The sequence below is a fragment of the Homalodisca vitripennis genome, chromosome 1 (genome assembly GCF_021130785.1).
Source record: "Homalodisca vitripennis isolate AUS2020 chromosome 1, UT_GWSS_2.1, whole genome shotgun sequence".
Classification (NCBI taxonomy): Eukaryota; Metazoa; Arthropoda; class Insecta; order Hemiptera; family Cicadellidae; genus Homalodisca; species Homalodisca vitripennis.
In genome coordinates, this window is record NC_060207.1 from 107,489,942 (window position 1) to 107,514,057 (window position 24,116).

Here is a 24,116-nt window from a genome sequence, read left to right on the forward strand (position 1 = left end):
TGATGTGACAGATGAATCTCCGACAACATGTGTTGTGTTCCTGAAGGAAGGAGGGCTGGACCTGTTCCTAGGAGTGCTGGTCACTTTTCCTGGGGAAGCCACCGTCGAAACTAAGGTAATGTCAATGGAATCATTTCATTGGAGGAAGATGACTCCTCTCTTTTGAATCTAAACAGAATAATAAAATGTAATAATTTATTTTTGATATACAATTATTTTGAGTTTTTACACAAAATGACAATATTGTTATGAAACGAAATAAGATTTATTACACATTTTTTAATGTTTTAGCTTTGGTTATAGTAAAAATATAATTTGCTTGCTAAAACTAAGATAAAGAGAGTTCAAGCTAAAATATTGTTTCTGTATATGTTACAGGTACTGGGACTTGTAAACAACATAGCAGAGGTGCCTGAGCTCAGAAGCTATCTGTTGAAGGCTGCATTCATTGATCTTTTGAGGTATTTTATTTTATTTTTTGTAATTTCTATTGATGTTAATACAAAAATGTAATCAATAAATTTATTTTTTTAAGACTGAAAGAAACTGGTGCCTTATTACTGGTAACAATTACATGAAGAATTGTAAAACAAATAACCTACCAGTTTATTATTTATAAAAACATCCATTTATTTGGTATTAATTTTTTCATTGTTATAAAAATTATTATGAACACATTTGTTCTATAGTTAAGAAATGTACAGTAGCTTAATTAAAAATATAGTATTGTCATTTAATGTATAAATATATATACATCCTATGCTGGTTATATAATTGTAATAAAAGTTGAGTTATACCTATTAATGATATAAAGGTTATATAATTGCTATAAAAAGTGAGAAATAGGTTTATTTGTGGAATAAAACTATTTTAAATATGCTCTTAAAACAATTCAGAGAGTCAAATATATTACATTCGTTATGGAATTTTAAAAATACAAGACAAAAGAAAACAAGAGTTATAACATAAAAGTAGTTAGTGAATGAAATGAGGAACGCGAAGTCTTTAAAGTTTGAAAACCACATCTTCAACTATGAAGCACATGCTTGCAAATTTAAATCCAACCTGTAGAGGAATCATGGGTTGTTATTATTACGAGTAGAGGGATACTGCCCTCCAGTACTAATGCATGGGAGATTCAAAAGGGTTAATAATTTGAATCAATAGAATTTAAGAATAATGTAGTTTTTGTTGTTTTTATTATTTGCTTTGAACATGTAACTGTAAAAATGTGGGGTTTGTAGGAACCTGCTTCACTCAAGTCAGATAGATGTGAGTTACTTTGCGGCGGGGATCATGGCACACCTGGCGTCACAGGGGGAGGCGGCGTGGGCGCAGAGTGGAGCGGCTATTGGCTGGCAGGCAGCACTGGCAGAGCTGGGAGCGGTGGTAGCAGGCTGGCAGGCTCCAGACGGCGAAATGGTGGCCTACCGCTCCTTCCACCCCTTCCTATCACTATTACAGTGTTTCCAAGCACCTCAGGTCCAGTTGTGGGCTGTGTGGGCAATTCACCATGTCTGCACGAAAAATGGTCAGTTGATTCATTTTTGTATTACTTTTTTAACCTAATAAATATGAATCCTGGATCTGGAAAATTATATGACTATTCAGTTTTTGATACTGTTAAAGATTGGTACTAGTTTTGCATTAATAAAAAATGTCATGTAAATACTTGCATCAATCAGTTAGTATCAATAAAAATATTTTAAATGGTAGTTTTATATGTGATAAAAATAGAAAAATAATAGAAATTAATGTAGCGGTTTTCTTTATGTTACTTTAAATTAAAAGTTATATTTGTGAACACTAAAATCTCTCTCTCTCCCTCCCTCCCTCTTCCCCCTCTCACTCTCTCCCTCTCTCTACCAGCTTCACCTAGACTTGATGGACTAAACTCTGGTTTTGGAATGTAGTTCCATGGATTACTATGACTCATGTTGTACACTATCTCCCTTATTCTTAGCTCCATTGGCTTTCCTGTCAATCTTTTCATGAGCAAAATCCTCCTTCCACTTTCTCATTTGGCGTTTTTCAGTTTTCATTTCCTTCCTTCACTATCTTTTCTTTTGCCATTTCATCTTCCACTTCTTCCCTATTCTACTACATTTTGATCAGTCTTATTACTATCTCCTTATTATTCAGAAAATTTCTCTTCTCTCATACCCGTCATAGGAGTTCCTTCTTTCTCTCTCTCTCTCTCTCTTTTGTTGCAAACACACACAATTACAGATTGCCTAGTGAGCAGACATAAACATATGATGTTTACTCATAATAGGACCTCTAACATTTTCCATCAGTCTGTTTTAAGATTTGATTTCCAAATATGAGTTTGGTGCCTAACTCCATGCCTCAGTAGCTCACAGCACTCTTTGTCTCAACAAGCTCTTGCTCAGTTTGGAGATCAATACATTATCTGAATAACTATGCATGGACTACCTCCAGTTCTCCCTAATGTTCATATCAGCTGTTATTCTAAACTAAGTTAAAACCTCTAAGGTTTGCCCTCTAGCAAAATATGTTGTTGGAAGTCAGTCTTAAATCTTATCTTCTTGATAACAAATTTTCTACAAAAGTTAATATGATGTGTCACTGCAACACTTGGTAGTCAATGTGTGTAAAATGTATTCGTTAAAACTATTGTCATATTATTGTATCTAAATTTAATAACCCTGCTACAACAATTAAACTCTCTTCTGCTAGTTACTGATTTTGAAATCAAAAACTGTTTTATGTCTGCCTGTACACACAATAACTGTTGAAAATGTTCACCTAAGGGATTGAAATTTGGGATGAAACTCTACCTCTTAATAAATATTCATATGAGGGCTATCCAAAAAGTAGATTAATTTTTTATATCAAAAAATACAAAGTACAAGAAAAAATTGTATTATATACATTTAAAAGTGATACTAAAATACTATTTTTCAACACGTCACTTGTTAAGGTTTTTGGTGCCCATCTTGCACCATATTTATGGTAATCTAAGTTTTGCATAACAATTTTGTGTAACATTGAAATTTGGAAAACTAAATGAGAGTTCTATTATTGTGAATTGGCAGTATTCATTAATCTTCTCATCGACTTTAGAGACAATTTCATCATCACAAAGCTTGCCCGTCCACTTCGTTCGTCATCATGCACATTAGTTTGGCCATTTTTAAACCTAATCTACCATTGACGCATTCCATCTTCAGTAATCACATTGTTTCCATAAACTTCACATAGGTGATAAATCTTAATTGGTTTATTGTATTTAGCCAACAAAAACTGAATTAACGACCGCCATTCACAACTCGCGGATTTTTGTTTGTATCACTCATTTTAAACTGCTAGTTTCAAAGAAGGAGCGACAGTTATCTCTTACTAGCACAGCTGGATAGCCACCGAACGGAGAAATGCCCTGACATCAAAATGGTCGTGATAGCCCCTTGCGGCAATAAAAATTTAATCACAAAAGTACTTGCTCTGCCGGGACTCAAATCCAGATCTCTCACTTGCCAAGTGAGCGTGCTACCACTATATCACAAAGCCCTTACGTTTTAAAATTCAGTTATTTTATATTTGACTGTTTCTGTCACTTATGTTTTGAAGTAACCAAAATGACATATTATCGGAAGACCAAATAAATACCTGATAAATGACTTTTACATTCATTACATTTGTATAAACCTCAAATTTCAACGATTCTGTCACATATGTGTTTAAATAACACATGATTGGAAGATTAAATAAACTTCAAATGACTTGTAAATTCATTAAATTTGTACATATGGCAGTAGCTTGATTTTTATAAGTTGAACTACGTTTGCATTAACATTACAAGATGCATTAACTACATTTTCAAATGGGACTAATCTATTTCCTACACATTAACTATGTTGTGATATGATCTCTAACAGCAACTCTATTTTTCCTTTGTTTGAACTAAAACATATTTTAACTCAAAGACAAAGATCCAAGGATTCATATTATACAGCAAAACATTCTATAGTTCCATTAAATGTGTCATTAGAAAATTTTAAACTTGGGTGTTCACATTTCTGACTGAGATTTTTTCATATAATTGCAAAAATTATGATATGTTTGTCAAAATTCCCTGTCAAGAGTTTACATTCTACACGATTGTGTCATTTTTGGAAAGGGTGTATTCTTGACTTTCAGAAACATCGTTTCAATAGCCTGTAAGGAAATAAATGTTTATACAATAGTTGTTTGAAAAGGTTATGTTTGTAAAATCCAAAAATGCCTAATGTGTAGAAAAAAGCTTCATTAAATATTAACATTTTTTATCCTCTATCATTGTCTGGAAGTAGTGAAAATCACATCAAAACGAAGAAGAACGGCTCTCAGAAACAGTATCGTTGTTGAAGAAGATGAACTAGTATTTTATTTTTGTTCTGTTGTACAATCACAGACTCACCTAGTACATAAGAATTAAGCATTGTGTGGTTGCCATAGTGATTTCTCAGTTATTACACCATTTGTCAATACTAGTGTGATAAAAAAAACGTTTGTGTAGTGTTTTCTAAATTATTGAAATGAAAAATGTGGAAGTTTGTGTAAGATTTTAATGAATTGATTGAATGTTTGTGTAATTGCAGGTTGACCTATGTTCATATAGGTTCAATATTTTTTATTGCTGGGTAAATAATTTATTGTAGATTTCACAATGAGTGGTAATTACCACAGTAGTGGTATTAGGAATGTACTGGGCAATCAGAAGACAATGTTAGTTTGATATGGATGAAGTTTCATCTGACTTGTATGAACTGTTGCCTAGTGAATTAATTATGCCTGATCATACAGGCTAAAATAATAAAGATAAAAAAATACATTGTAGTACATTTTTGTAAACTTATAAAAATGTACTTTCTATAGGCCAATAAATAGTTTTTGAATGAAAACATTTTTTTTAATTGCTGCTATATTAAAAAATATATATAACACAAACTTTTATAAATATAATTTCTTTCTTTTACACATATTTACATTTTAGTAAATTAATGAGTTCATCCAATAGAATCCAAACTGTCATAATTAGATACAAAATATTGCAATAAGAGAATTTAGTAGATATGGTACTTTTTATAGGTATATTATTAACCCTTTGAGTGCCGGAGCATCACTATTTGCGATCCTGCACTATATGCAAGAAATGCCAGAATCGCTATTTGCAACTTCTGCAGTAACACTTATATTTTATATAGTATTTATCTAAATTGTCTCAATGGCTATACATACACATTCCAAAGGCTTCAACGTAACTTTTGATGAAAGTTTTGTTGCATTCTGAGTAGATTCTGATTTTTACGGCGGTTGTAAAAGAGTGCTTAAGTCGAGTTTAGAATCGACAGCTACACGGACAAGGTGTTTAGTTTGTGCTGGTGTTTATTTCACAAATTATTGTAAATATTGAAAGTTTTTAAGTGTAAATGTGTTTGTAGTGTTAGTATCTTCAAATTATTTTGTTTGTGTATGTTGTTCTAGTCTGTGTGTAAGTAGAACAATGACTTGACCGTGAGTTACTGTGATCGTTAGCAGCTAGTACTTTACTAAATACATTTGTATAGTTTTTGTGTTTGTTCAGTGATATTTATAAACAATGAGTTGTAAAAACATTGCTGACAATGAAGACCTAGTTTTGGAGGCATTAGATTCAAGCATTAGCAGTGTAGACAATACACAGTGTTAAGTTAGGGTTAGGCGAGGGTGACCAAGATACAAATGACCAATATTCAGACAGTGATCTTGACGTTTTTGAAGATTATTCCTCAGACTTAGATAATACTGATGCTGACATAGATGACTATCCGTCATCTGATAGTGAATCAGATTCGTCTAATACCAATATAGGCTTAATGTTTACATCCACACCTAAAAAGCCTAATAAGAGAACACATCCTGAATTACAAGGTAATCATAAAGGTTGAAATTAGGCGTAGGCCTACAACAAAGAAGTCCTATTTATAATGACCATAGTTTCCCTGACATTGATGACCCAGACATTACAAACAATGATGATAAGATGGCGCCTGTTGACGTCCGGTTGCTTGACCCCCCTCCGATTGGATTGAAGTTGGACCTGATGAAGATTTCCCCCTTATTCCAATTGGATACAACGAACTGCCTGGACCAAAACATATCCCTCGTCCTGAGTCTAGCCCTGTTGTGTATTTTTATTTATTTTTTACTGAATTATTGTTTAGTAGTCTGACAAGAGAAACAAACAGGTGCGCAAACCATTAGGCAGTTGGTAAATATATTTGTAACAGCATACAAAAATAAAATAAAAATGAGATGAAGCACATTTTTTGTATTATGTTGTTATTTATAAAGCAATAAACAATTTACAAACATGTCTTGATAAACAACGGAAATACTATCCAAATCTTGAAACACTGTCTGTAAATGAGCGACTTTCTAGTTTTGTAGCGGTTCATATTTTCATATTTATTTTCCAAAAACTTTATTTATAAGTATAAAAAAGTTTTTATATGTTTTTTTGTAAAGAATTAAATAGAGTATAAGATAGCACAACTGAAAATGAAAAAATAAAAGATTTCAATAACACTATGTTGCGTCAAAATAAAAAACAAAATGTTTTTGATCATAAAGTTTTTGTTAATGTTTTTTTTATTAGTATAAAAACGTTAAATAACTAATGAATATATTATATTTATAAAGAAAATATATTTATCTACAAAACAAACAAAAACCCAGGACATTATACCAATAAATAATTTATTTATGAATTTTTAACTAGACCCTTGCAAAATCAGGCATTTTGGCTCGGCATTTTATGCATACCATATAGCAAAATGCCGTGGCACTCAAAGGGTTAAGTACCAACAAATGTCTTTTACTGATATATTTTTTTGACAGTTTGTGAGGTAGATATATAACAAAAATTTAGTATATTTTCGATTTATTAAAATAAATTTTACATTGGCTGGGAGGGTGCTATAAATGAGAGAAAATGTTATTCTTTACTACTTTTTTATTTTAATCAATTTATTTTTACAAATAAAATTTATATATTTAATATTTCATTCTTTTGTTGTAAAAAACACTGATATTTTTAAAATGTCTGTGACTTGAAAAATAGATGAGTAGTGATAGAAATAAAATGCCTTTACAAAATCGAAGTACATAAAGTGCCAGCCATTTTGGGAAAAATTATGGTCAATTTCAGGGTTAAAAGATAACTATAGTTATTGCCTGTACAATATTCCAACCTTTTCAAGTACACAAATAACAGTGTATAAAATAAATAAATGTAACTTTTTGCAGCACCCAGATACTGTCCAATGCTGGAGACAGATCAGGGCAGCCAACTGCTCCGTCAGATGTACAGCCGCCCTGATGTGGACCCCCAAGTACAGGCCATCTGTGCTGACATCCTTGCCCTTCTCAGGTTAGCTTACTCATTGAAAGTGGTTACAGAAATGCTGTACAATAATAATTCTTTATAATAAACAAGCATGAAAGTAATCACCTAAACATCGCAAACAGGGCTGATTTCTAATTTTTCTTATGTGTGCTAATGATAACATAGCTGCATATATTGTACCCTGATTTAGCATATCCTTGGTTGTCAGCACTAGGGGTTATTGATAGAAGCGGAGGACTTGACTACTTAAACTCTCCCTCTCTAAAAAAAGGTTATGAAAACTTTAGTTAGATTTTATTATGTCATTACAATTGGTTTGTTAGTCTAAGATTCATTTGTTGTATGAAAACTTTGGTAGTGGTACACTATCTGTAATCCACATTCATGTTTAATTCTTTGATCCGAATCCCCTTATTTTTACTATATCCATCACTCATGGATACTTATAAATATTATATATATATATATATATAAGTACATAAATAAACCACTTTTCAAAGGTTTGAACCATATTTGACAAAAACGCTATACCTTTCTTACATGATGTTCTAAAAAAGAAAAGGTATCTGCTTATTTAAGTTTTTATCAACTTTCATTTCAGTATTATAATAAAGATAACCTAATATTAACAAAATATGTTTTCAGGCACAACAGCTGTCCAATGGTCTGTGAAAGCTCTCCCTGATATAAACACCGACTGCGTACCTCTGATAAACTCGTGTATATTTCTTAGGAACAATAATACTGTGAGCATAATAACATTATCGAGATAAAATTTACTTGATATTTATAATTTATTTTGTAAATATATTGTTAATAACTATGTATATTATATAAAAACTGTAAATATAAGTACAAACTATTGTTTATTATTATCCTCCTCTCCTGTTAAATAACTTTAAAGAAATAAATATATGAGACTGTTTTAATGTCAACAAAAATTACTTTAATAATACCAAACACATAATGTCACTGATTACATTGTGCTTTATTACTATTTCAATGCCGAAGATGTGTCTTCCATTCTTGTTGAATGATCCTTCTAGCTGTTATATTTTTTCTGTATTCATAATTTTTTGAAATAGGTAAATAGACTGAAGCAGTCCCAAAATTTCTTTTAAAAATAGTTTGAATATTATTTGAAGTCCTGTTACTTAAGCTTTTTAATTGTAGGTCACTTAGAAAATTCTAAACAAGGAAAAATACCTTTTAATGACAAAAAAAGTGTGTGTTGTAAATTCTCCTAATACTCATTGTGAAAGTTACTGTGGAGGTGATCACTTTTCAGGCACTACTCTATATCATGAAATCCTAAATTTCTGGTGATGCAGGCACTCCTCATCAATCCCAACTTCCCTGTAATATTGTTCCCATCTTCATACTTTGATCTGCATTTTTCAAGTAGCAATAACACCTGTTGATTATCACTTTGTGCAGTTGTGGATTTCACAAGAATGTAAGATCAGATTACAAGTTGTAGGCTACTTTTCATAAAAGAGTCTATAACCTCTGTTATTAACTTTTATATATATATATATATATATATATATATATATATATATATATATATATATATATATAAATAAGGTGTTAATTCATAATAATTCAAAAGTCACTGTACCCTCAAAAACTTATTTAATAAACCCAGTACTGTGCTTTGCAACTAAATAAATGATAGTTTCCATTAATTTACATATATAAATCCTAAAATAAAACTTTATTATTCAAACAGGTGTTCAAAATGTCCACCGTTCATCTATATTACGAGCACAGTTACTCGTTTGCATAAACTGGTAGGCACTCTGCTGAGCACTGTGGGAGAGATTTCTGAGATGGCTCTTTTTTTGTTATTTCAGAAGTATTGCAGGTTTTTTTGGAACATTTTTGGTAAACCTTTCCCTTTAAGTACTACTTGAAAAAATAATCATAAGGGAAAAGGTCTCCTCATAAGTGTTGAGGCCAAAGTTTTCTTGGAATTAATCTTTCTCCTCAAAAATTCTGAAGCATTTTCATTGTTTCAGTTGATATGTAACAGGTCTCACCATCTTGTTGCAGCCAACACATCCTCTCATTGTCTTTCATTAAAGAGACAAACTTATGAATGATTTCTGAGTAGACGTTTGAGTGGATTCTAAAGATATTGGTCCAATATTTTAACGCTTACCACACTTGAATTTTTTAGGGTGAATGAGGATTCGTGAAACACGTGTGGGCTTTCTGACGCACAAGTTTGGCTATTCAAGTTTCATGTGTGAAGAAGGTCACTTCCGTTTCATCAGCTTCATTCATTTATTAGTTACCTTATTTCTAGATAATCTCGTAAACTATCTACAGCTCCTCAACATGCCTCACTGGGTTTGTTATATTTAACTCCTGAACTGCCCATATTTTGAAAGGTTGAAACTGTTAAACGCTTAGAAGACCATTGACACGAAGTGTACGTTGATTCTAACTGTTGGGACAGCCAGCAGAGTGACTTCTTCAGAGATTACTGCAAACTGGAACAATATCAAGGATTGCATTGGGTCAAGACTGACGGGTGGCTTTTAGGTCTGTCACAAACACGACCTGTATCACGAAAACAACAAACTAAGTCAAAAAGAGTTTGTTTTACTGTTATAGAAACATAATAGAACTTAAGTTAAAACTTTAGTATAGTATTAATAAAACTCTGATCTTGCATGAAATTCATCTTGCACGTCAGCTGTTCCAATGACAGTTTTTAAGATGGTTTCTACATTTTCACAACAGCTATGTCTCATCATAGACCCAAAATGGCAAATTTTTTAGAAATTAACAAATTGTAACTTTACTCTTGCACATTTTTCAACATCTCTTTTATTATGGGAGCCTTCAATATTTCCAAAAGAAATGGTTGTATCTTAGCTAATATACATTGTGGAGTAAAACAACCAAATCTTTTAAAATTTTTAAGTTGATTTACAACAAAAGTTTTAGATGTAAGGTATCCAGATAGCGCCATTTAAATTTTGAGAACTATACAATAACATAGCAAAAATAAAAAATGCATAGGTATAAACAATATTTAGCTAATAGCACTGTCATATTTACAAACATAATTTTTAACCGACTGCAACCTAAGTATTTACGTTTGGATAACGTCTTTATACGCACATTTAATAGTACGTCTTTTATTTACATCTTATAAGATTTTTAAAATATTGGAGTTTGTAGGTGTTTAAATTTGTTACAAATATATTAACACGGTGGACTTTAGGCAAATTATAGAATAAGTTTAGTTAAACCCAACATGAAAAAGTAACTGTGCATGATTAATAAAATAGCATAAGTATTTATTTTATTTTAAAATCTATTGTTTTATTAAATACCTTTATTACGTAGTTAAACTCATTATTTAATTAGAGTTATCCTGCAAATAAAATGTTATAGACCATTCAGGCTAATATACAGTACATGAACTGTTAAGAGAGGAGCATAGTGACACTTGTAGCTAAAACTGTTTGAGACTTTAATATCTATGGAAAACAAAAGGTTGGGTTGAAAAACAGTAAACATTCATTGACTGTCCTTGAGAAATGCAATTGGAAATGCTCATTAACTTTTATCATTTAATAATATCACAAACTCAAATAAGGTAGATAATTTTAACCCTTCCAACGCGGCTAACGCCTAAAGACGCGGAACTGCCGATGCTTTAAACGCGGATAACGTCTACAAACGCAAAAACTTTAATTATGAAATGGCGAAGAATTAGTTGTTAAAACTTCCGTAAGAGAGCAGGTCAATGTTCCTTTCGACTGTCGGGACTAGACAAAACGCTTTGTCATCGTTGGTGGACGTTGTAACGGTATCTACTAGGGTTGAAAACAATCGCCGCCATTTTTTGTATGGCCTGTGACGCGGCATACGCCTACAGACGCGTTCGTTTCATTCAGCTGTTTAACTACGTGTGTGATGGTCGTATGTTGGTTATATTGTTAAACAAAGTGTTTTGAATCAGTCCGTTGTTATTCTAATAGTGTTTTAGTTTGTTTTTACTAACATTTAGTGTAATGTTTTGTTATAATGGCTAATCCAACTTTTATCATTTTACTACGAACAATGTAGTTTGAGCGCATTTTTGGTATATTATGTGTAATATTTTTTCAATTATTTGTTTTGTATTTTATACCAGTTTCACCATACAAGTCCAGTTTATTTATTCTAAATAAATAAGGTTTATAAGTACAATATTTGTTTCATTTCCCTTGTAGGCTATCGTATAAATAAGTTTGTGTGAATTTCATGTTATTACATTTCAAAATCTTATACTGAACTTATTTAATTTTATGTACTATTTATACAGAAACTTCAGTTACAATTTACTCATTATAAATAACCTGTATAAATGTAATGTAATCTGTCAAATAGTGTTCCTATGTACATTATCCTGCAATGCAGTTTATTCAAAATTTCAAATGTTTTCGTGCGTATAAAATTCTCAAAAATATGTAATAATACATGTTTATTATTTTTTCTTATAAAGGTAATACCAAGGAATATGAAACAAAAATTAGCATTGGGAAATTAAAAAAAAATACTTTTTTATGTCTTAGTCTTTTATGTTTGACAGTAATTTAAATTAGCGCTTTAAGGGTTAAATTTGATTGATAAGGGCTGCAGTATTATAATTGTCAAACATTCCTATGTTAAAATCAACTATTGACTCGATGTAAATGTTATCAGACATGTTTACTCTGTAAAGTAATAATATTGTAAGTATTACGCTTCTCAGACTGAGTATAAATAAATTTGTGTAATTTTCTACAATCTAAATAGGGTATTTTTCTATAACATATAATACAGTAGAGTGTCGATTATCCAAAACAATTCTTCAAGGTGGTTTTCGGATAATCGAACATCACTGTAAAAGTCTAGTTTTTTGTTGAGGGTAGGGAAATGGGTGGGAAAGCAAAAAAGAAACACATTTTTAAACTAGAACACACAACAGGAACTTTTAATATCACACGAAAGTATAAATATTTTGTGAAGGTAGGTAGGTTATAAACACATAAAGTAGATAATAATAATAATAATAATAATAATAATAATAATAATACTTTATTGTCATGGACATATATACATGTATTGACAATGTCAGAATTGTTGAACGTTACATTGTTCTTAGTCTTACTAGAGCAGTAAAAAAACAAAACTTAGCGGTATAAAATAGTAACAATGCATGTATTGCGTGTAATGTAATAAATGTAACAATTTTAAAAACAACGTAAAATTGATAATAATAAACCAATTAATAAATAAGTATATAAATAGATAACATCACAAAAATTCAACAAGTTAACAAAAAAATAAAGACTATTAGTAAGAACAGTTAACAAGAACAAAAATAAACTATTTAAAGAGTCAACAAAGCAAAAAGGTATTGATCAACGGACAATATATTACAGAGTTATGCCAGGGTGTTCTAGGAATTCCTCAATGTTATAAAAAGGATTTGCTAACAGCCAGTCATTGAGTTTTTTAAGAAAAACCTTACAACTATACAATTTAACAAAATAACTTAACTTATTATAGACTTTTTTGCACATGACAGAATGGCTATTTAACATTTTACTTAATCGGCATTGTTGAAAACTAATATTATCTTTATTGCGTGTATTGTATGGATGTAGGTCTTCATTAAGTATCATTTCTGGTAATTTTTTTAAGGAGTAAGCAGCAAGTTCAAAAATGTAAAGATTGACGACAGTGTTAATTTTTAAACTAATGAATATAGGCTTGCAATGATCTAATGGGGCTGAGCCATTAATTATTCTAATAACCCTCTTCTGCAATTTCAAAATCTCAACAATCCTTGGAGAGTTACCCCATACAAGCAAACAGTATTTCATTATTGACTGAAAGAAAGCGAAATATGCCATCCTAATATAATCTGTCGTTACACAATGTTTCAGACGTCTCAATAGAAATATAACTCTAGACAGTCTAGTTTTAATGTGGTCTATATGTGTTCCCCAGGTCAGCTGGTGATCAATAAAAATACCAAGAAACTTAACATTATTAACGGTGTCCAACTCTACAAGTTCCTGATTGTATGGCCTTAAGCTAAATATTACATTTTCAGTTTTACTTTTATTTAAGAGATAACCATTGGCTCGAAACCACACACCTGCCTCTTCTAAAGAGCTCCTCACCAAATCATTCAGCTCTACAATATCATTTGAAACATTCAAGAAAGTTGTGTCATCAGCATAAAGGAAAGTTCTACTAATAACATTTACAGGCAAATCATTAATACTTATTAAAAATAACAAAGGCCCCAAAACCGAGCCCTGCGGCACTCCATATTTTAGGACAACTTCTTGAGACCATTCTCCATCGATAAAAACCACCTGCCTTCTATTTTCTAGATAGGACTTGAAAAGCCTCAATGAGCTACCCCGAAAACCATAAAAATTAAGTTTTTCTAATAGGACCGAGTGATCAACACAGTCGAAAGCTTTGCTCAGGTCACAAAACGTTACCTGAGCAAAGGCCCTGCTCTCAAAGGCCTGCAAAATTTCAAAAACCAAACTATCTATGGCATCAAGCGTGGCAGTAGAGATTGCACATACAGTAAATATAATTTTGGCTCAGTGACAGATATAGTAGAAACAGTAAAACATTTACTTAAAATGAGATAAAATAGGAACAGTACAAAATCAACCCAAAATTAGATACATACGATAAAATTAACCTAAAAGAAAAAGTTGAGCACGTTTGTTTGCTTAAGCTTTGACACCGGGTTTTTACCGCTAAGTCTCGTAGGCGTTTTAAAGACAACAGCTGCACAGCATCATTCACCTCGCTGTTCCAACCATTCAATACCAGTCTCAAAGCACTGGAAGGCTTCATTGGTCGGACCTTTTTCAACCGAGACGTCATCGTCTTCATCAATGTCATCTTTAGGATGTTATGCCTGCGCTAATATGTCATCTGACAACAGTTCATAGCCAGGATTATCCGCATCATACTCTAGCCACTCATTAATGTTCTCTTGGTCACATTCTTCAAATCCTGAAGACTCTTTCAACAGCTCAACCACTTCTAAAAAAACGGTGTCATTTCTCGGTTTTTCAGGTGTAGGCCTAGTTTCAGAGTCAAAGCCGGCCGGTTCCCTTACTACTGTATGAACTTTTCGTTGATTTTCAACAATACAACCGATGCGAATGAACAAGTGGTAGGCATGCACAAGAGCTCACAACACCATCTAGGGTCCGGCGACAATAAGAACCTTCATAATATACGACCCAAGTCGGATAGGGCTGACAAATCGTACAATTTCAGCGGGATTTGGCTTTCGGTTAACCGACTTTTCGGATGACCGACTTTCGGATAATCGACGCTCTACTGTATAGCTTCACTATAATACCTGTACGATCTTGAAAAGTATATAACGTAATTCAGTTCGACATTATTGTTCCAAATTAATTCAAACAAAGTTAAATAATGTTTATGGCATTTGAGAATTGACCGCTAGAAACGGGAAATATTATTGTTTTTCAATAACCTATTACAAAATAACGTGTTGAATATTACATCCAATAACCTGTTACCGTGCTAACACGTTAGTATACAAAAATTTAACATACTAATTATAATGTAACATTTAGACGTATTTTTTTAATAAAGAAGAGGCAGATCCCCTTTGAGCCTTACTCTATCCATCCTCACGGCCACTGGCCTGTGCGAGGATCTTATCAAACAGAAAAAGGAGGGGAGTCGATACAGTACGAGGTTGATGGTACTGATAAAAATTGCAACGGTCACGACAGGATTTGTACCTGCGCTATTTCTAACTCAGACCCAAAAGTCCAACGTCTTAGACCGCTCGGCAATCGGCACTACTGACCAATAAACCAAGAACATTAGAAACTGGCTATTTCAAATTTTCACTGTACAACACAATTATTGGATACTACGCCGTCATTTTAAACTTTCTGTTGGCTCTAGATAGGTAGGTGTTTTGGTACTATGTTGGGACTATGTTTTGGTAAAGACGATGTGGCCACCTATTTTTACAACTACGTCTCAGTAGCCAATACATTTCCTCTGATGTCATGCTTTCCACGAACATCTTGTGGAGATTTACCATCTTGCAACAAGTATGTACAACGTATTACAGCCTTATTTGATACGGCATGTAAACTCCCGTATGCATGGAGACAACCCTGTATTCTTGCATTCCCTTTAAATGGAAATAATTTAAATAAGGCAGTAGCTTGTTTTGAATAATTTGTTGTTGGTCATGACGTGCAACATCACGCCTCTCGATTAGGCCTTGTAAATAAAAAGGTCTCATTCTTTAGCTTACCATTGTATAAATTACTTTAACTAGCCTTCTTTTCCTCTATTGAAATGTTTACCATATAAAGTTTCCGTCAGGTACAGTCTGAGCTAGCCGTTTTAGCTTCAACAAGTTTGCCGTTATCGGTAACAAACTCATCACCTTTGCTTCTTGCTATTTTCATCACTTTTTATTCTATAAATTTTTATTTATCTTTCCAATCTTGCGCCTAGGCTCACCGCATTTTGCTCCAAGTCTGACATTTTAATAACAAATGAACAAGTCTCTTAAATAAGACACAACGGAGTTAACAATATTCTTTACACTGTAAGTATAGCAGTCTGAACCAAACCTTAAATACGCAGCAAACACGTTTTGAGCCAACTACAAAGAAAGGAAAACATCTGTTTGCTCAGTATCAGTCGCTGCTATGCGGCACTACCGCTCAAACGTTAAGAAATGGAATTAGAAAGAAACCCATTTCTAGCTGATCGGAAAAGGGCAATATTCCCATGCACTCAATGTTTTCAAAACGATGCGCGAGAAACAGTTGAGTGGAAGAAGGATAATATTCCTAGACTGGTCTTGGAAGAAGTTGAGTGGAAGAAGGATAAAATTCCAAGACCAGTCTAGAAATATTATCCTTCTTCCACTCAACTTATAATTCATGCCGGTGTTACTATACCATAAAGTATAAGAAAAATGTCCTTTTCCGCTCAATAAGTGCGTTTTGGAACCTATAACAAATTCTGCTATCTCAGTTCATCTATAAAATTAGTTCAAAAATATAATCGTCTACAAGCGACGAGCACGTAAGTTTTATAATAAGCTGAGGGAAATAACAGAGCTAAGAAAAACTGGTCTAAAGGGAATGAAATAGTATTTGATTATATGCGAAATTTACTATGACCGTTTAAACCTGTGCAAGACATGTTTTATTTAAGGAAGCTGTGGTACTACGTATTTAACGTACCAGATTTAAAGACAAAAGTCAGTTTTCTACAACTACGCGGAGGGGGAATCTTTCAAGGGTCCTATCGGGTGTTTAGTTTCGTGTTGGATTACATTAAAAAATATCCCCCTAAAAAGTGGAGATCCTCCACGTGATTATTAGACTATTTCAAGAGATTTAAAAATATTATCCTGTTAGAGGACATAGCTACATGCGATGTGACAGGACGTTTGGCACTATTAAACGTGCAGTCCGACAATTTGATCGTATACACAACTCATCAGTATATGGAAATAATTTTTAATGCAAAGAAGTCTGCACCCTGGTCATATTGTAACTTATGTTCTAACTGAATATATTATTGTATTAAACACTTGGTAGCATTCCTACTTTAAGAAGACACCAAAGAGTATACCTTTTGGGAATCCACATCCCAAGGTTTAATTTTCCTTAAATACCAGATCTTGACATTTAAAAAGAAAAAAAGAGTGCTGTGCAGTGTGCCGAATATATTGACAGTCCAGTGAACTATTCTTTCAAACTCGTATATAATGATAGAATATAATGAATGAATATAATGACGTAGCTCTTCCTTCTGCAGCTGCTTACGATGGGAAAGTACCAATAAAACCCGAAGATTGAGGACATTGGCAAAGTAATTCAATACATACCCGATGAATACAAGGTATAAAATACGATGGATACAATATAGACAATGTCTGGTCGGCCTACTTCTGACTTGGAAAGAGCGAATTATGAAAGACACTGTATCAATGTAAGTTAAAATAATTGTGTCATAAAGTTTTCTTTTATAACCATCAGAATTATTTACACTTTACATATGTATACTTTTTTGAATGGAAAAATTATAATAATCCAACATACAACAAATCAGGAAAAAGTGTTGCTCGTTAACTATTGGGAATAAAAACTCTCTTGACTTTAAATTTAAGGGCAGTGATTTAAGATACAAATCGTCTATATTAATCTTTTATCATGACAAAAAATTAAAAAAAAAAACAAACAGTTTTTATTTTCCAATAACACGAATTTAATAATTTTATCCCTTTTCCACTCACTTGTTCAATTATAATAAATCACAATTGATCAATTATACAACGTATAATGTAGTTACAATACAATTATTATGTAGTTCATAAATGGGATACTACCTAAGACAATAATTCAAGAGCAGATGCCATATTATGTGAATCAAACTATTCTGCTCATTATTTTCTTTTAAAGAAACAAACACAATCCTCCAATAATTTTAAATTTCTTACACAAAGCCTTTTGATATCCAAAATTCCATTATCAGGTGTGAACCAACCGTTTGAAACAGTATCAATATTGTTTTATTATTTAGAAACAAAAGTCAGCATCATTAAGGTTAGTACTGTATAAATAAAAGTATAATAAATATTAATATATAATTAATATTTTAAAGGAAGGTGAATTTTGAATCGGTCCAAAATCATTATTATTTATTGTTTTATCTTCTTGTTTTGTATGTATAATGTTTTATAAGAGTTAAGTTCTTCTTGTTTATAGCCTGATTTCAATAATATGAAGTTTTTAAAGGTGTGATTCATCCACAATGCATGTTTGGCGGTAGCCAATTTTTGAGTCTGTTCGTATAGAAGAAAAACTTATCTGGTAATCCAAGAGTTATCGTCCATTTTATAATGAAATACAAAAGTATTTAATACACATTTGACATGAACATGACTTTCTCCACATCGAATAAGATAAATAATATGTATTGGAAATAAAAAGATAAAATGTTAGATGAAAAAAGTGGAATTTCCTAATTAACTGTGAAAATTATGACAATATTTACATTGGCCAGACAAAGAGAACCATTAAAAACATTTAAAGAACATTAAAGACATAAATACTGACATCGAAAGTGAGTTCGTACTAACAGGTATTAGTGCTGAACACGAAAATTCCGAGGAAGAAAATAGCAATCCAGAAAAGTATTTCAACTTGGCATGTAAGGAACTCAACAAAGTACTGACTGGGTGAGATGGAGTACGGTACACGTTTAATCAGTGTACAAGAAATAGCTCTAGTGCATGCACATATAAAACATTGGGCAGTCATAAAATGCAACTTACAGAGGGATACATATCCTTCTGTTATCAATAAACGAAGTAAGGCATGTATCTTGATGGAGCAGTGTCCTAGTAGAAGAATCCTGAGATGAAGCTAGACATATATACAATAGAGCCACGAACATCCAGGACTGGATTAGATATAAAGACAGACTATATTTGTATAAATTAGGAAATTTTAGAAGATTCTGTGAAACAATCATCACCATCTCTAATTATCATACAGCCAAGCTTTGTCATGTTGTCTGAAGGAACGGTAGGGACGCACGGTGCTTGGAAAATCGTATTGTTGACAAACAGAGAATGAGGAGTAGATATTGCTTTTCTTCATCTGGAGACTCACTTCCCGAGAAGTGAAGCTGTAAAAGTTCTAGAGGGAGAGATGGAAGTAATAATAATTAAAAAAAAGATACGAATATGATGAACATTATTATGTGATAACGAGGATTTTAGTACGAAGTACTATAATTTCTTCATTTAAATTAGTGGAAATTGATGGCATCATTCCAACCCTGCTTTAAGTGGATATTTATGATTTTTTTCATTCATTTCATTCCGGGAAAAATTTTTATTGAAAGGGGGAAATCACTCAATGTGGAAATAGTCAATCTTGGTTTACGTGCAATAGTTGCAATACCATTAACGCCACCAGGCACTCAGGCATGGTAGCCGGCAGATTGGTATCTCTCAATGTACGTATGAGGCAGCATGGGTTCTCTTAATGCCTGTTAGTCATTCATACACACTGTACTGTCACGCTAAACGCACAGAAAAAAGAACATTCGTTTTTTGAACGAGCTCCTCACGTGTGAGATTTAATGGGGTGATCAACCGAGGCGGAGAGAAAGAGTGGGGACAGAGCCGAGCAGTACCGATAAATCCCGAAAATTCCTGACAAACTCTGTACATGCGGCTAATAGCGACCTCAGTTCGGAACGGTTCTGATTTCTATTATCTTACGAATTAATGAGTCGTTTTATATCCGAATTAATGAGTCTTCAATAAATTTGTGTAATTGTAATTGTATCATAAATCTTTATATTCGTAGCATTAGAGATCAGTAGGACTAAATTATTTTCATCATCCGTATTACATAAAATTTCTGTAATATAAGTGTAATATTTCTTACATAAATATAAATGTTTAAAATTGTAAACCAAAAATATACTTATATATGATCTTAAACTGAATTTGTCAGTTACAGTAATATAATATAATTAGCAAAATTTTGTATTTATTAATGATGTCACGTGCTATGTTAGGTATTTAAGTCAGGTAGTTGTCATTGGTTTTGTCATATTTCTATTATTATGTTTTTGGTTGAATATTTACTCGCAAGTTTCTTTTTTAATACCCTTAGTTTATTACAGCTATTACATAACTCTTATTACAGATTTTGTAGTGTAATTATTAATTTATTTACTACCAATTAAGGACTCCACATTATAATATGTTGCTTTTGCCCTATTAATTTGAATATATTCCAATAGCACAAAAAGATTATGACATTTTATTCGTTGTGCACCATCTCACATTTTGTAAAGTGTCTTTAGAGTTATAAAGAAAGTTCAATATTAATATAATTAATTCGATATAATTTCTATGTTTTGCAGATATGTTCGTGTAAAGTGTCTTTGGAGTTATAAAGAAAGTTCTATATTAATATAATTAATTCCAATTCAGAAGTAAGTAAAAAGAATACGAGTAAAGAAACTCTAAAACAATTGTGGTTAGAAAAAATGTCACTATCACATTTAGGTTATGTTTATGTTTATACTGATGGATCCAAAACTGACACGAGCTCCTCACACGGGCTATCTGTAGTTGGCAGGAGGGGCCCCTCCATCCACCACCGTGAAGTTAGCGTCACTTTATCGTCCAGACAGTCTAGTGCATCAATGTTGCAGTCATCAATCTGAAGGCGTTAACAAAAATTCAAAAACTGAGATAAATTGTATAATACTAATTATAAAAACGATCTTTTATAAAATCAACACAGTTTTTTCTATTTATTACTTTCCACAAAGGTTTCCCATTAAATGTGTAATGAATAAAAATCCCAAATATAATACCAAAGTAAACCGTAGGAATGTATCGTAAAATGGACGTCCTCTAATAAAAGCCACTCCTGAGATTAAAACAAACAAGTGCCCGCAATTAAACTTTGTACACAGATGCTCTGTAAGCTGAACTTTAATATACCAACGTCAAAAAGGTGGTGTCGGCCGTCAGAGGTCCTATCGTCTAAATTAAATGCACCGTTGGACGGGCGTTCTCGTATAAAGGTCACTCCTGAGACTTAACCAAACAAGTGCCCGCAATGAAACTTTGTACACAGATGCTCTGTAAGCTGAACTTTAATATACCAACGTCAAAAAAGTGGTGTCGCCCGTCAGAGGTCCTATCGTCTAAATTAAATGCACCGTTGGACGGGCGTTCTCGTATAAAAGTCACTCCTGAGACTAAACCAAACAAGTGCCCGCAATGAAAATTTGTACACAGATGCTCTGTAAGCTGAACTTTAATATACCAACGTCAAAAATGTGGTGTCGGCCGTCAGAGGTCCTATCGTCTAAATTAAATGCACCGTTAGACGGGCGTTCTCGAATAAAAGTCACTCCTGAGACTAAACCAAACAAGTGCCCGCAATGAAACTTTGTACACAGATGCTCTGTAAGCTGAACTTTAATATAACAACGTCAAAAATGTGGTGTCGGCCGTCAGAGGTCCTATCGTCTAAATTAAATGCACCGTTGGACGGGCGTTCTCGTATAAAAGTCACTCCTGAGACTTAACCAAACAAGTGTCCGCAATGAAACTTTGTACACAGATGCTCTGTAAGCTGAACTTTAATATACCAACGTCAAAAATGTGGTTAACAGTTAGAAAACAAATCATTGTAAAACATTTTACTAGATTAGAGAAGCATTTCATTATTTTCTTTATCATATATAATGGTGTATGTTATTGTGTGTGGTATTGTAGTAGCCTATTATGCTGTTTATCAATTCCCAATAGTTATGTTTACTGTTTACTTTCTGTAAGTCTATTATCTAATGTAATAAGTTGAATAATACCATTTAAGTTTGGTTAAACTTTAATCCATTTCATAACAATTTTATTCAACTTAATTGTATTAATCATATTACAAGTGATTTTCACATTAAGGGCATTAATTGAACAATTCTTTAAGCCAGAACGCTTATATTTAAATATTTAAAGAATTTTCCAATTGCTCCAAGAATCTTCAGAACGCTTATGCCTGACCCAAATGAACATCATGCTGATGGCCATTGGAACCACTGGAAAGCAACATTTGAAAACTTTACTGAAGCAATATGCGCTGCTGAGGAAAGCAAGTTAAAGCTTCTTATAAACTTTGTCAACTTCAGCATCCATGAACTACTATCAGGAGCTGATTCGTATCCTGAACCTATAACTATCCTCGACAAACTTTTTATAAAACCAACTAATACGATATAGTTCCGTCACCAGTTTGTTGGCGACTAGAAGGCAAGGACTTGGTGAAAATATCGACCAGCATTTGTGGAAACTGAAAGAACTTGGCAAAATATGTAATTTTAAGGCAGTCACGCCTGGTAAAACAAAAACGAATATATTCGGAACACTTTAGAGGAACCACTTAGAAAAGGACTTACATTGTAAATGTTTCAAACTTTGAACCAGCGTAATTTTTAAAGAATGAACCTTTTCAGGTTATATTTGCGGCATTGTATTCTAATAATAGAGAACTTTAATGTTATGTACTACTCGACCTATCCTTCAATGTAAGATTTCCTTCTGACTCTTTTCAGGTCGTCTCCCGAGATGACAAAAAATGGTAGTTACTTCTAAAAGTAGATTTATAGGTGCAGTAATTTATACCTGTAATCGTTCGGGAATCATCCTCATCCCCAATCCCGTTTTTGTTACACCATGTATAATTTTAAATGCGGTAAGAGTCCCTTATTGGCCTTAGCTGTCTTTTCTAAACTGCAAACCGTATATAACGACAGTAGGTTTCTGTAAGACTCAGATTTTGAATTAAATTACAGAGGATATGAGTTCAGTGACTAAGCACCTCGGAGTCCGGGAGTAAACGTTCAAATATTAAAAGGATTTAAACTTTACATCTATTTTGATTAACCCAGCGGTAACAAAATAAAGGACAATGATAATTCAAAAATTAACCTTAAAATACCAGTATGGTGGAGCTCTCACTTTGTCGCCTTAGAAAATATGGCTTTAGCGTGACGTCATCAATACGCTGCCATATAATAAGAGACGAACGGTAACTGGACATACATACTTTGTGAACTATTATAGTGACCGCTTATTCCTAAGTAAAATGTATACAGAATGCTTTTACAGTTAAAAATGTAAATGCCGTGAATTTAAATGATTCAAAATTCTGTGACTTAATTTATATTGGAACTAATAAATTACTATTTTTACTATTTACTATTTACTATTTATTAGTACTTACTTACTTACTACGCCCCGGCAGTAAGTAAGTAAGTAAGTAAGTACTAATAAATTACAAGCGCGATGGCGAGCGGTTTAAACGTCGAATTTTGGATCTGAGAAAAATAGCGCAGGAAAAATAGTGGCCTCTCTGTAGCCTCCACTTTTTATCAGTAAGTAATAATTAATTACATTATACTGTATCGACTCTCCTTCTTATTCTTTTTGATAAGATCCGTCCATGAGGACGGCAGAACAGGGCTTAAAAGGAGATCGGCCTCTCTTAACAAAAAAATAAATAAGAAAATAATGTTGTCTTTTCTGCAGGTCACTAAAGATTTTGCGGTTGGCTCCTGCATTGAGCAATTGCATGGCTATAAAGTAACTTAGCTAAACATATAATCTGACCAGTTAAGTGCCTGTAAAAAAGTATATAGAAGATAAAGATATCAAAGACATCAGTGGATGTGTGGGGAAAGCAAATAGCACCAGAAAGTTCAAATGGACAAGATAAGGCTGCGAGGTAAGGGTTCAGGATGGACTTGGGTTAAGTAGTAAAAAAAACTATTTTTTCACTCAACAAATTCCTTTGTGATATTTGGAAGTTAATCTGCGTGTTAGTTTCAGTAGTTATGAACAATTGAAATAATTAATTTATACAATCCGTAATTTTTAAGAGATAAACTTTTACTGCCAAAATATTACATATGAGATTCAAAGTTTAATCGTATTTTTACAAACCATAAGAGAGTTGTTCCAAATGATGGTTTGAGAATGAAAGGCCAAGTCTTAGTAAATGGACTATTTAAATAGAACATTTAATGTTTAACACCTTTATTGTGGCTCTATACTGAGTAAACTTTAATACTATCACTCTGATTCTAT

The 24,116-nt window shown here is 32.6% G+C and overlaps 1 protein-coding gene across 1 annotated transcript in view; it reads left to right on the forward strand.

Moving 5' to 3' along the window:
- LOC124368851 (protein zyg-11 homolog B-like) overlaps positions 1–8,242 on the forward strand; it is a 46,615-nt gene extending 38,373 nt beyond the window's left edge. The window contains 5 exon segments of the mRNA XM_046826301.1: positions 12–115; positions 379–461; positions 1,245–1,531; positions 7,291–7,414; positions 8,036–8,242. Of these exon segments, the coding sequence (XP_046682257.1) occupies positions 12–115; positions 379–461; positions 1,245–1,531; positions 7,291–7,414; positions 8,036–8,075 (638 nt within the window). The 3' untranslated portion in view covers positions 8,076–8,242.
- The last annotated feature ends 15,874 nt before the right edge of the window (positions 8,243–24,116 follow it).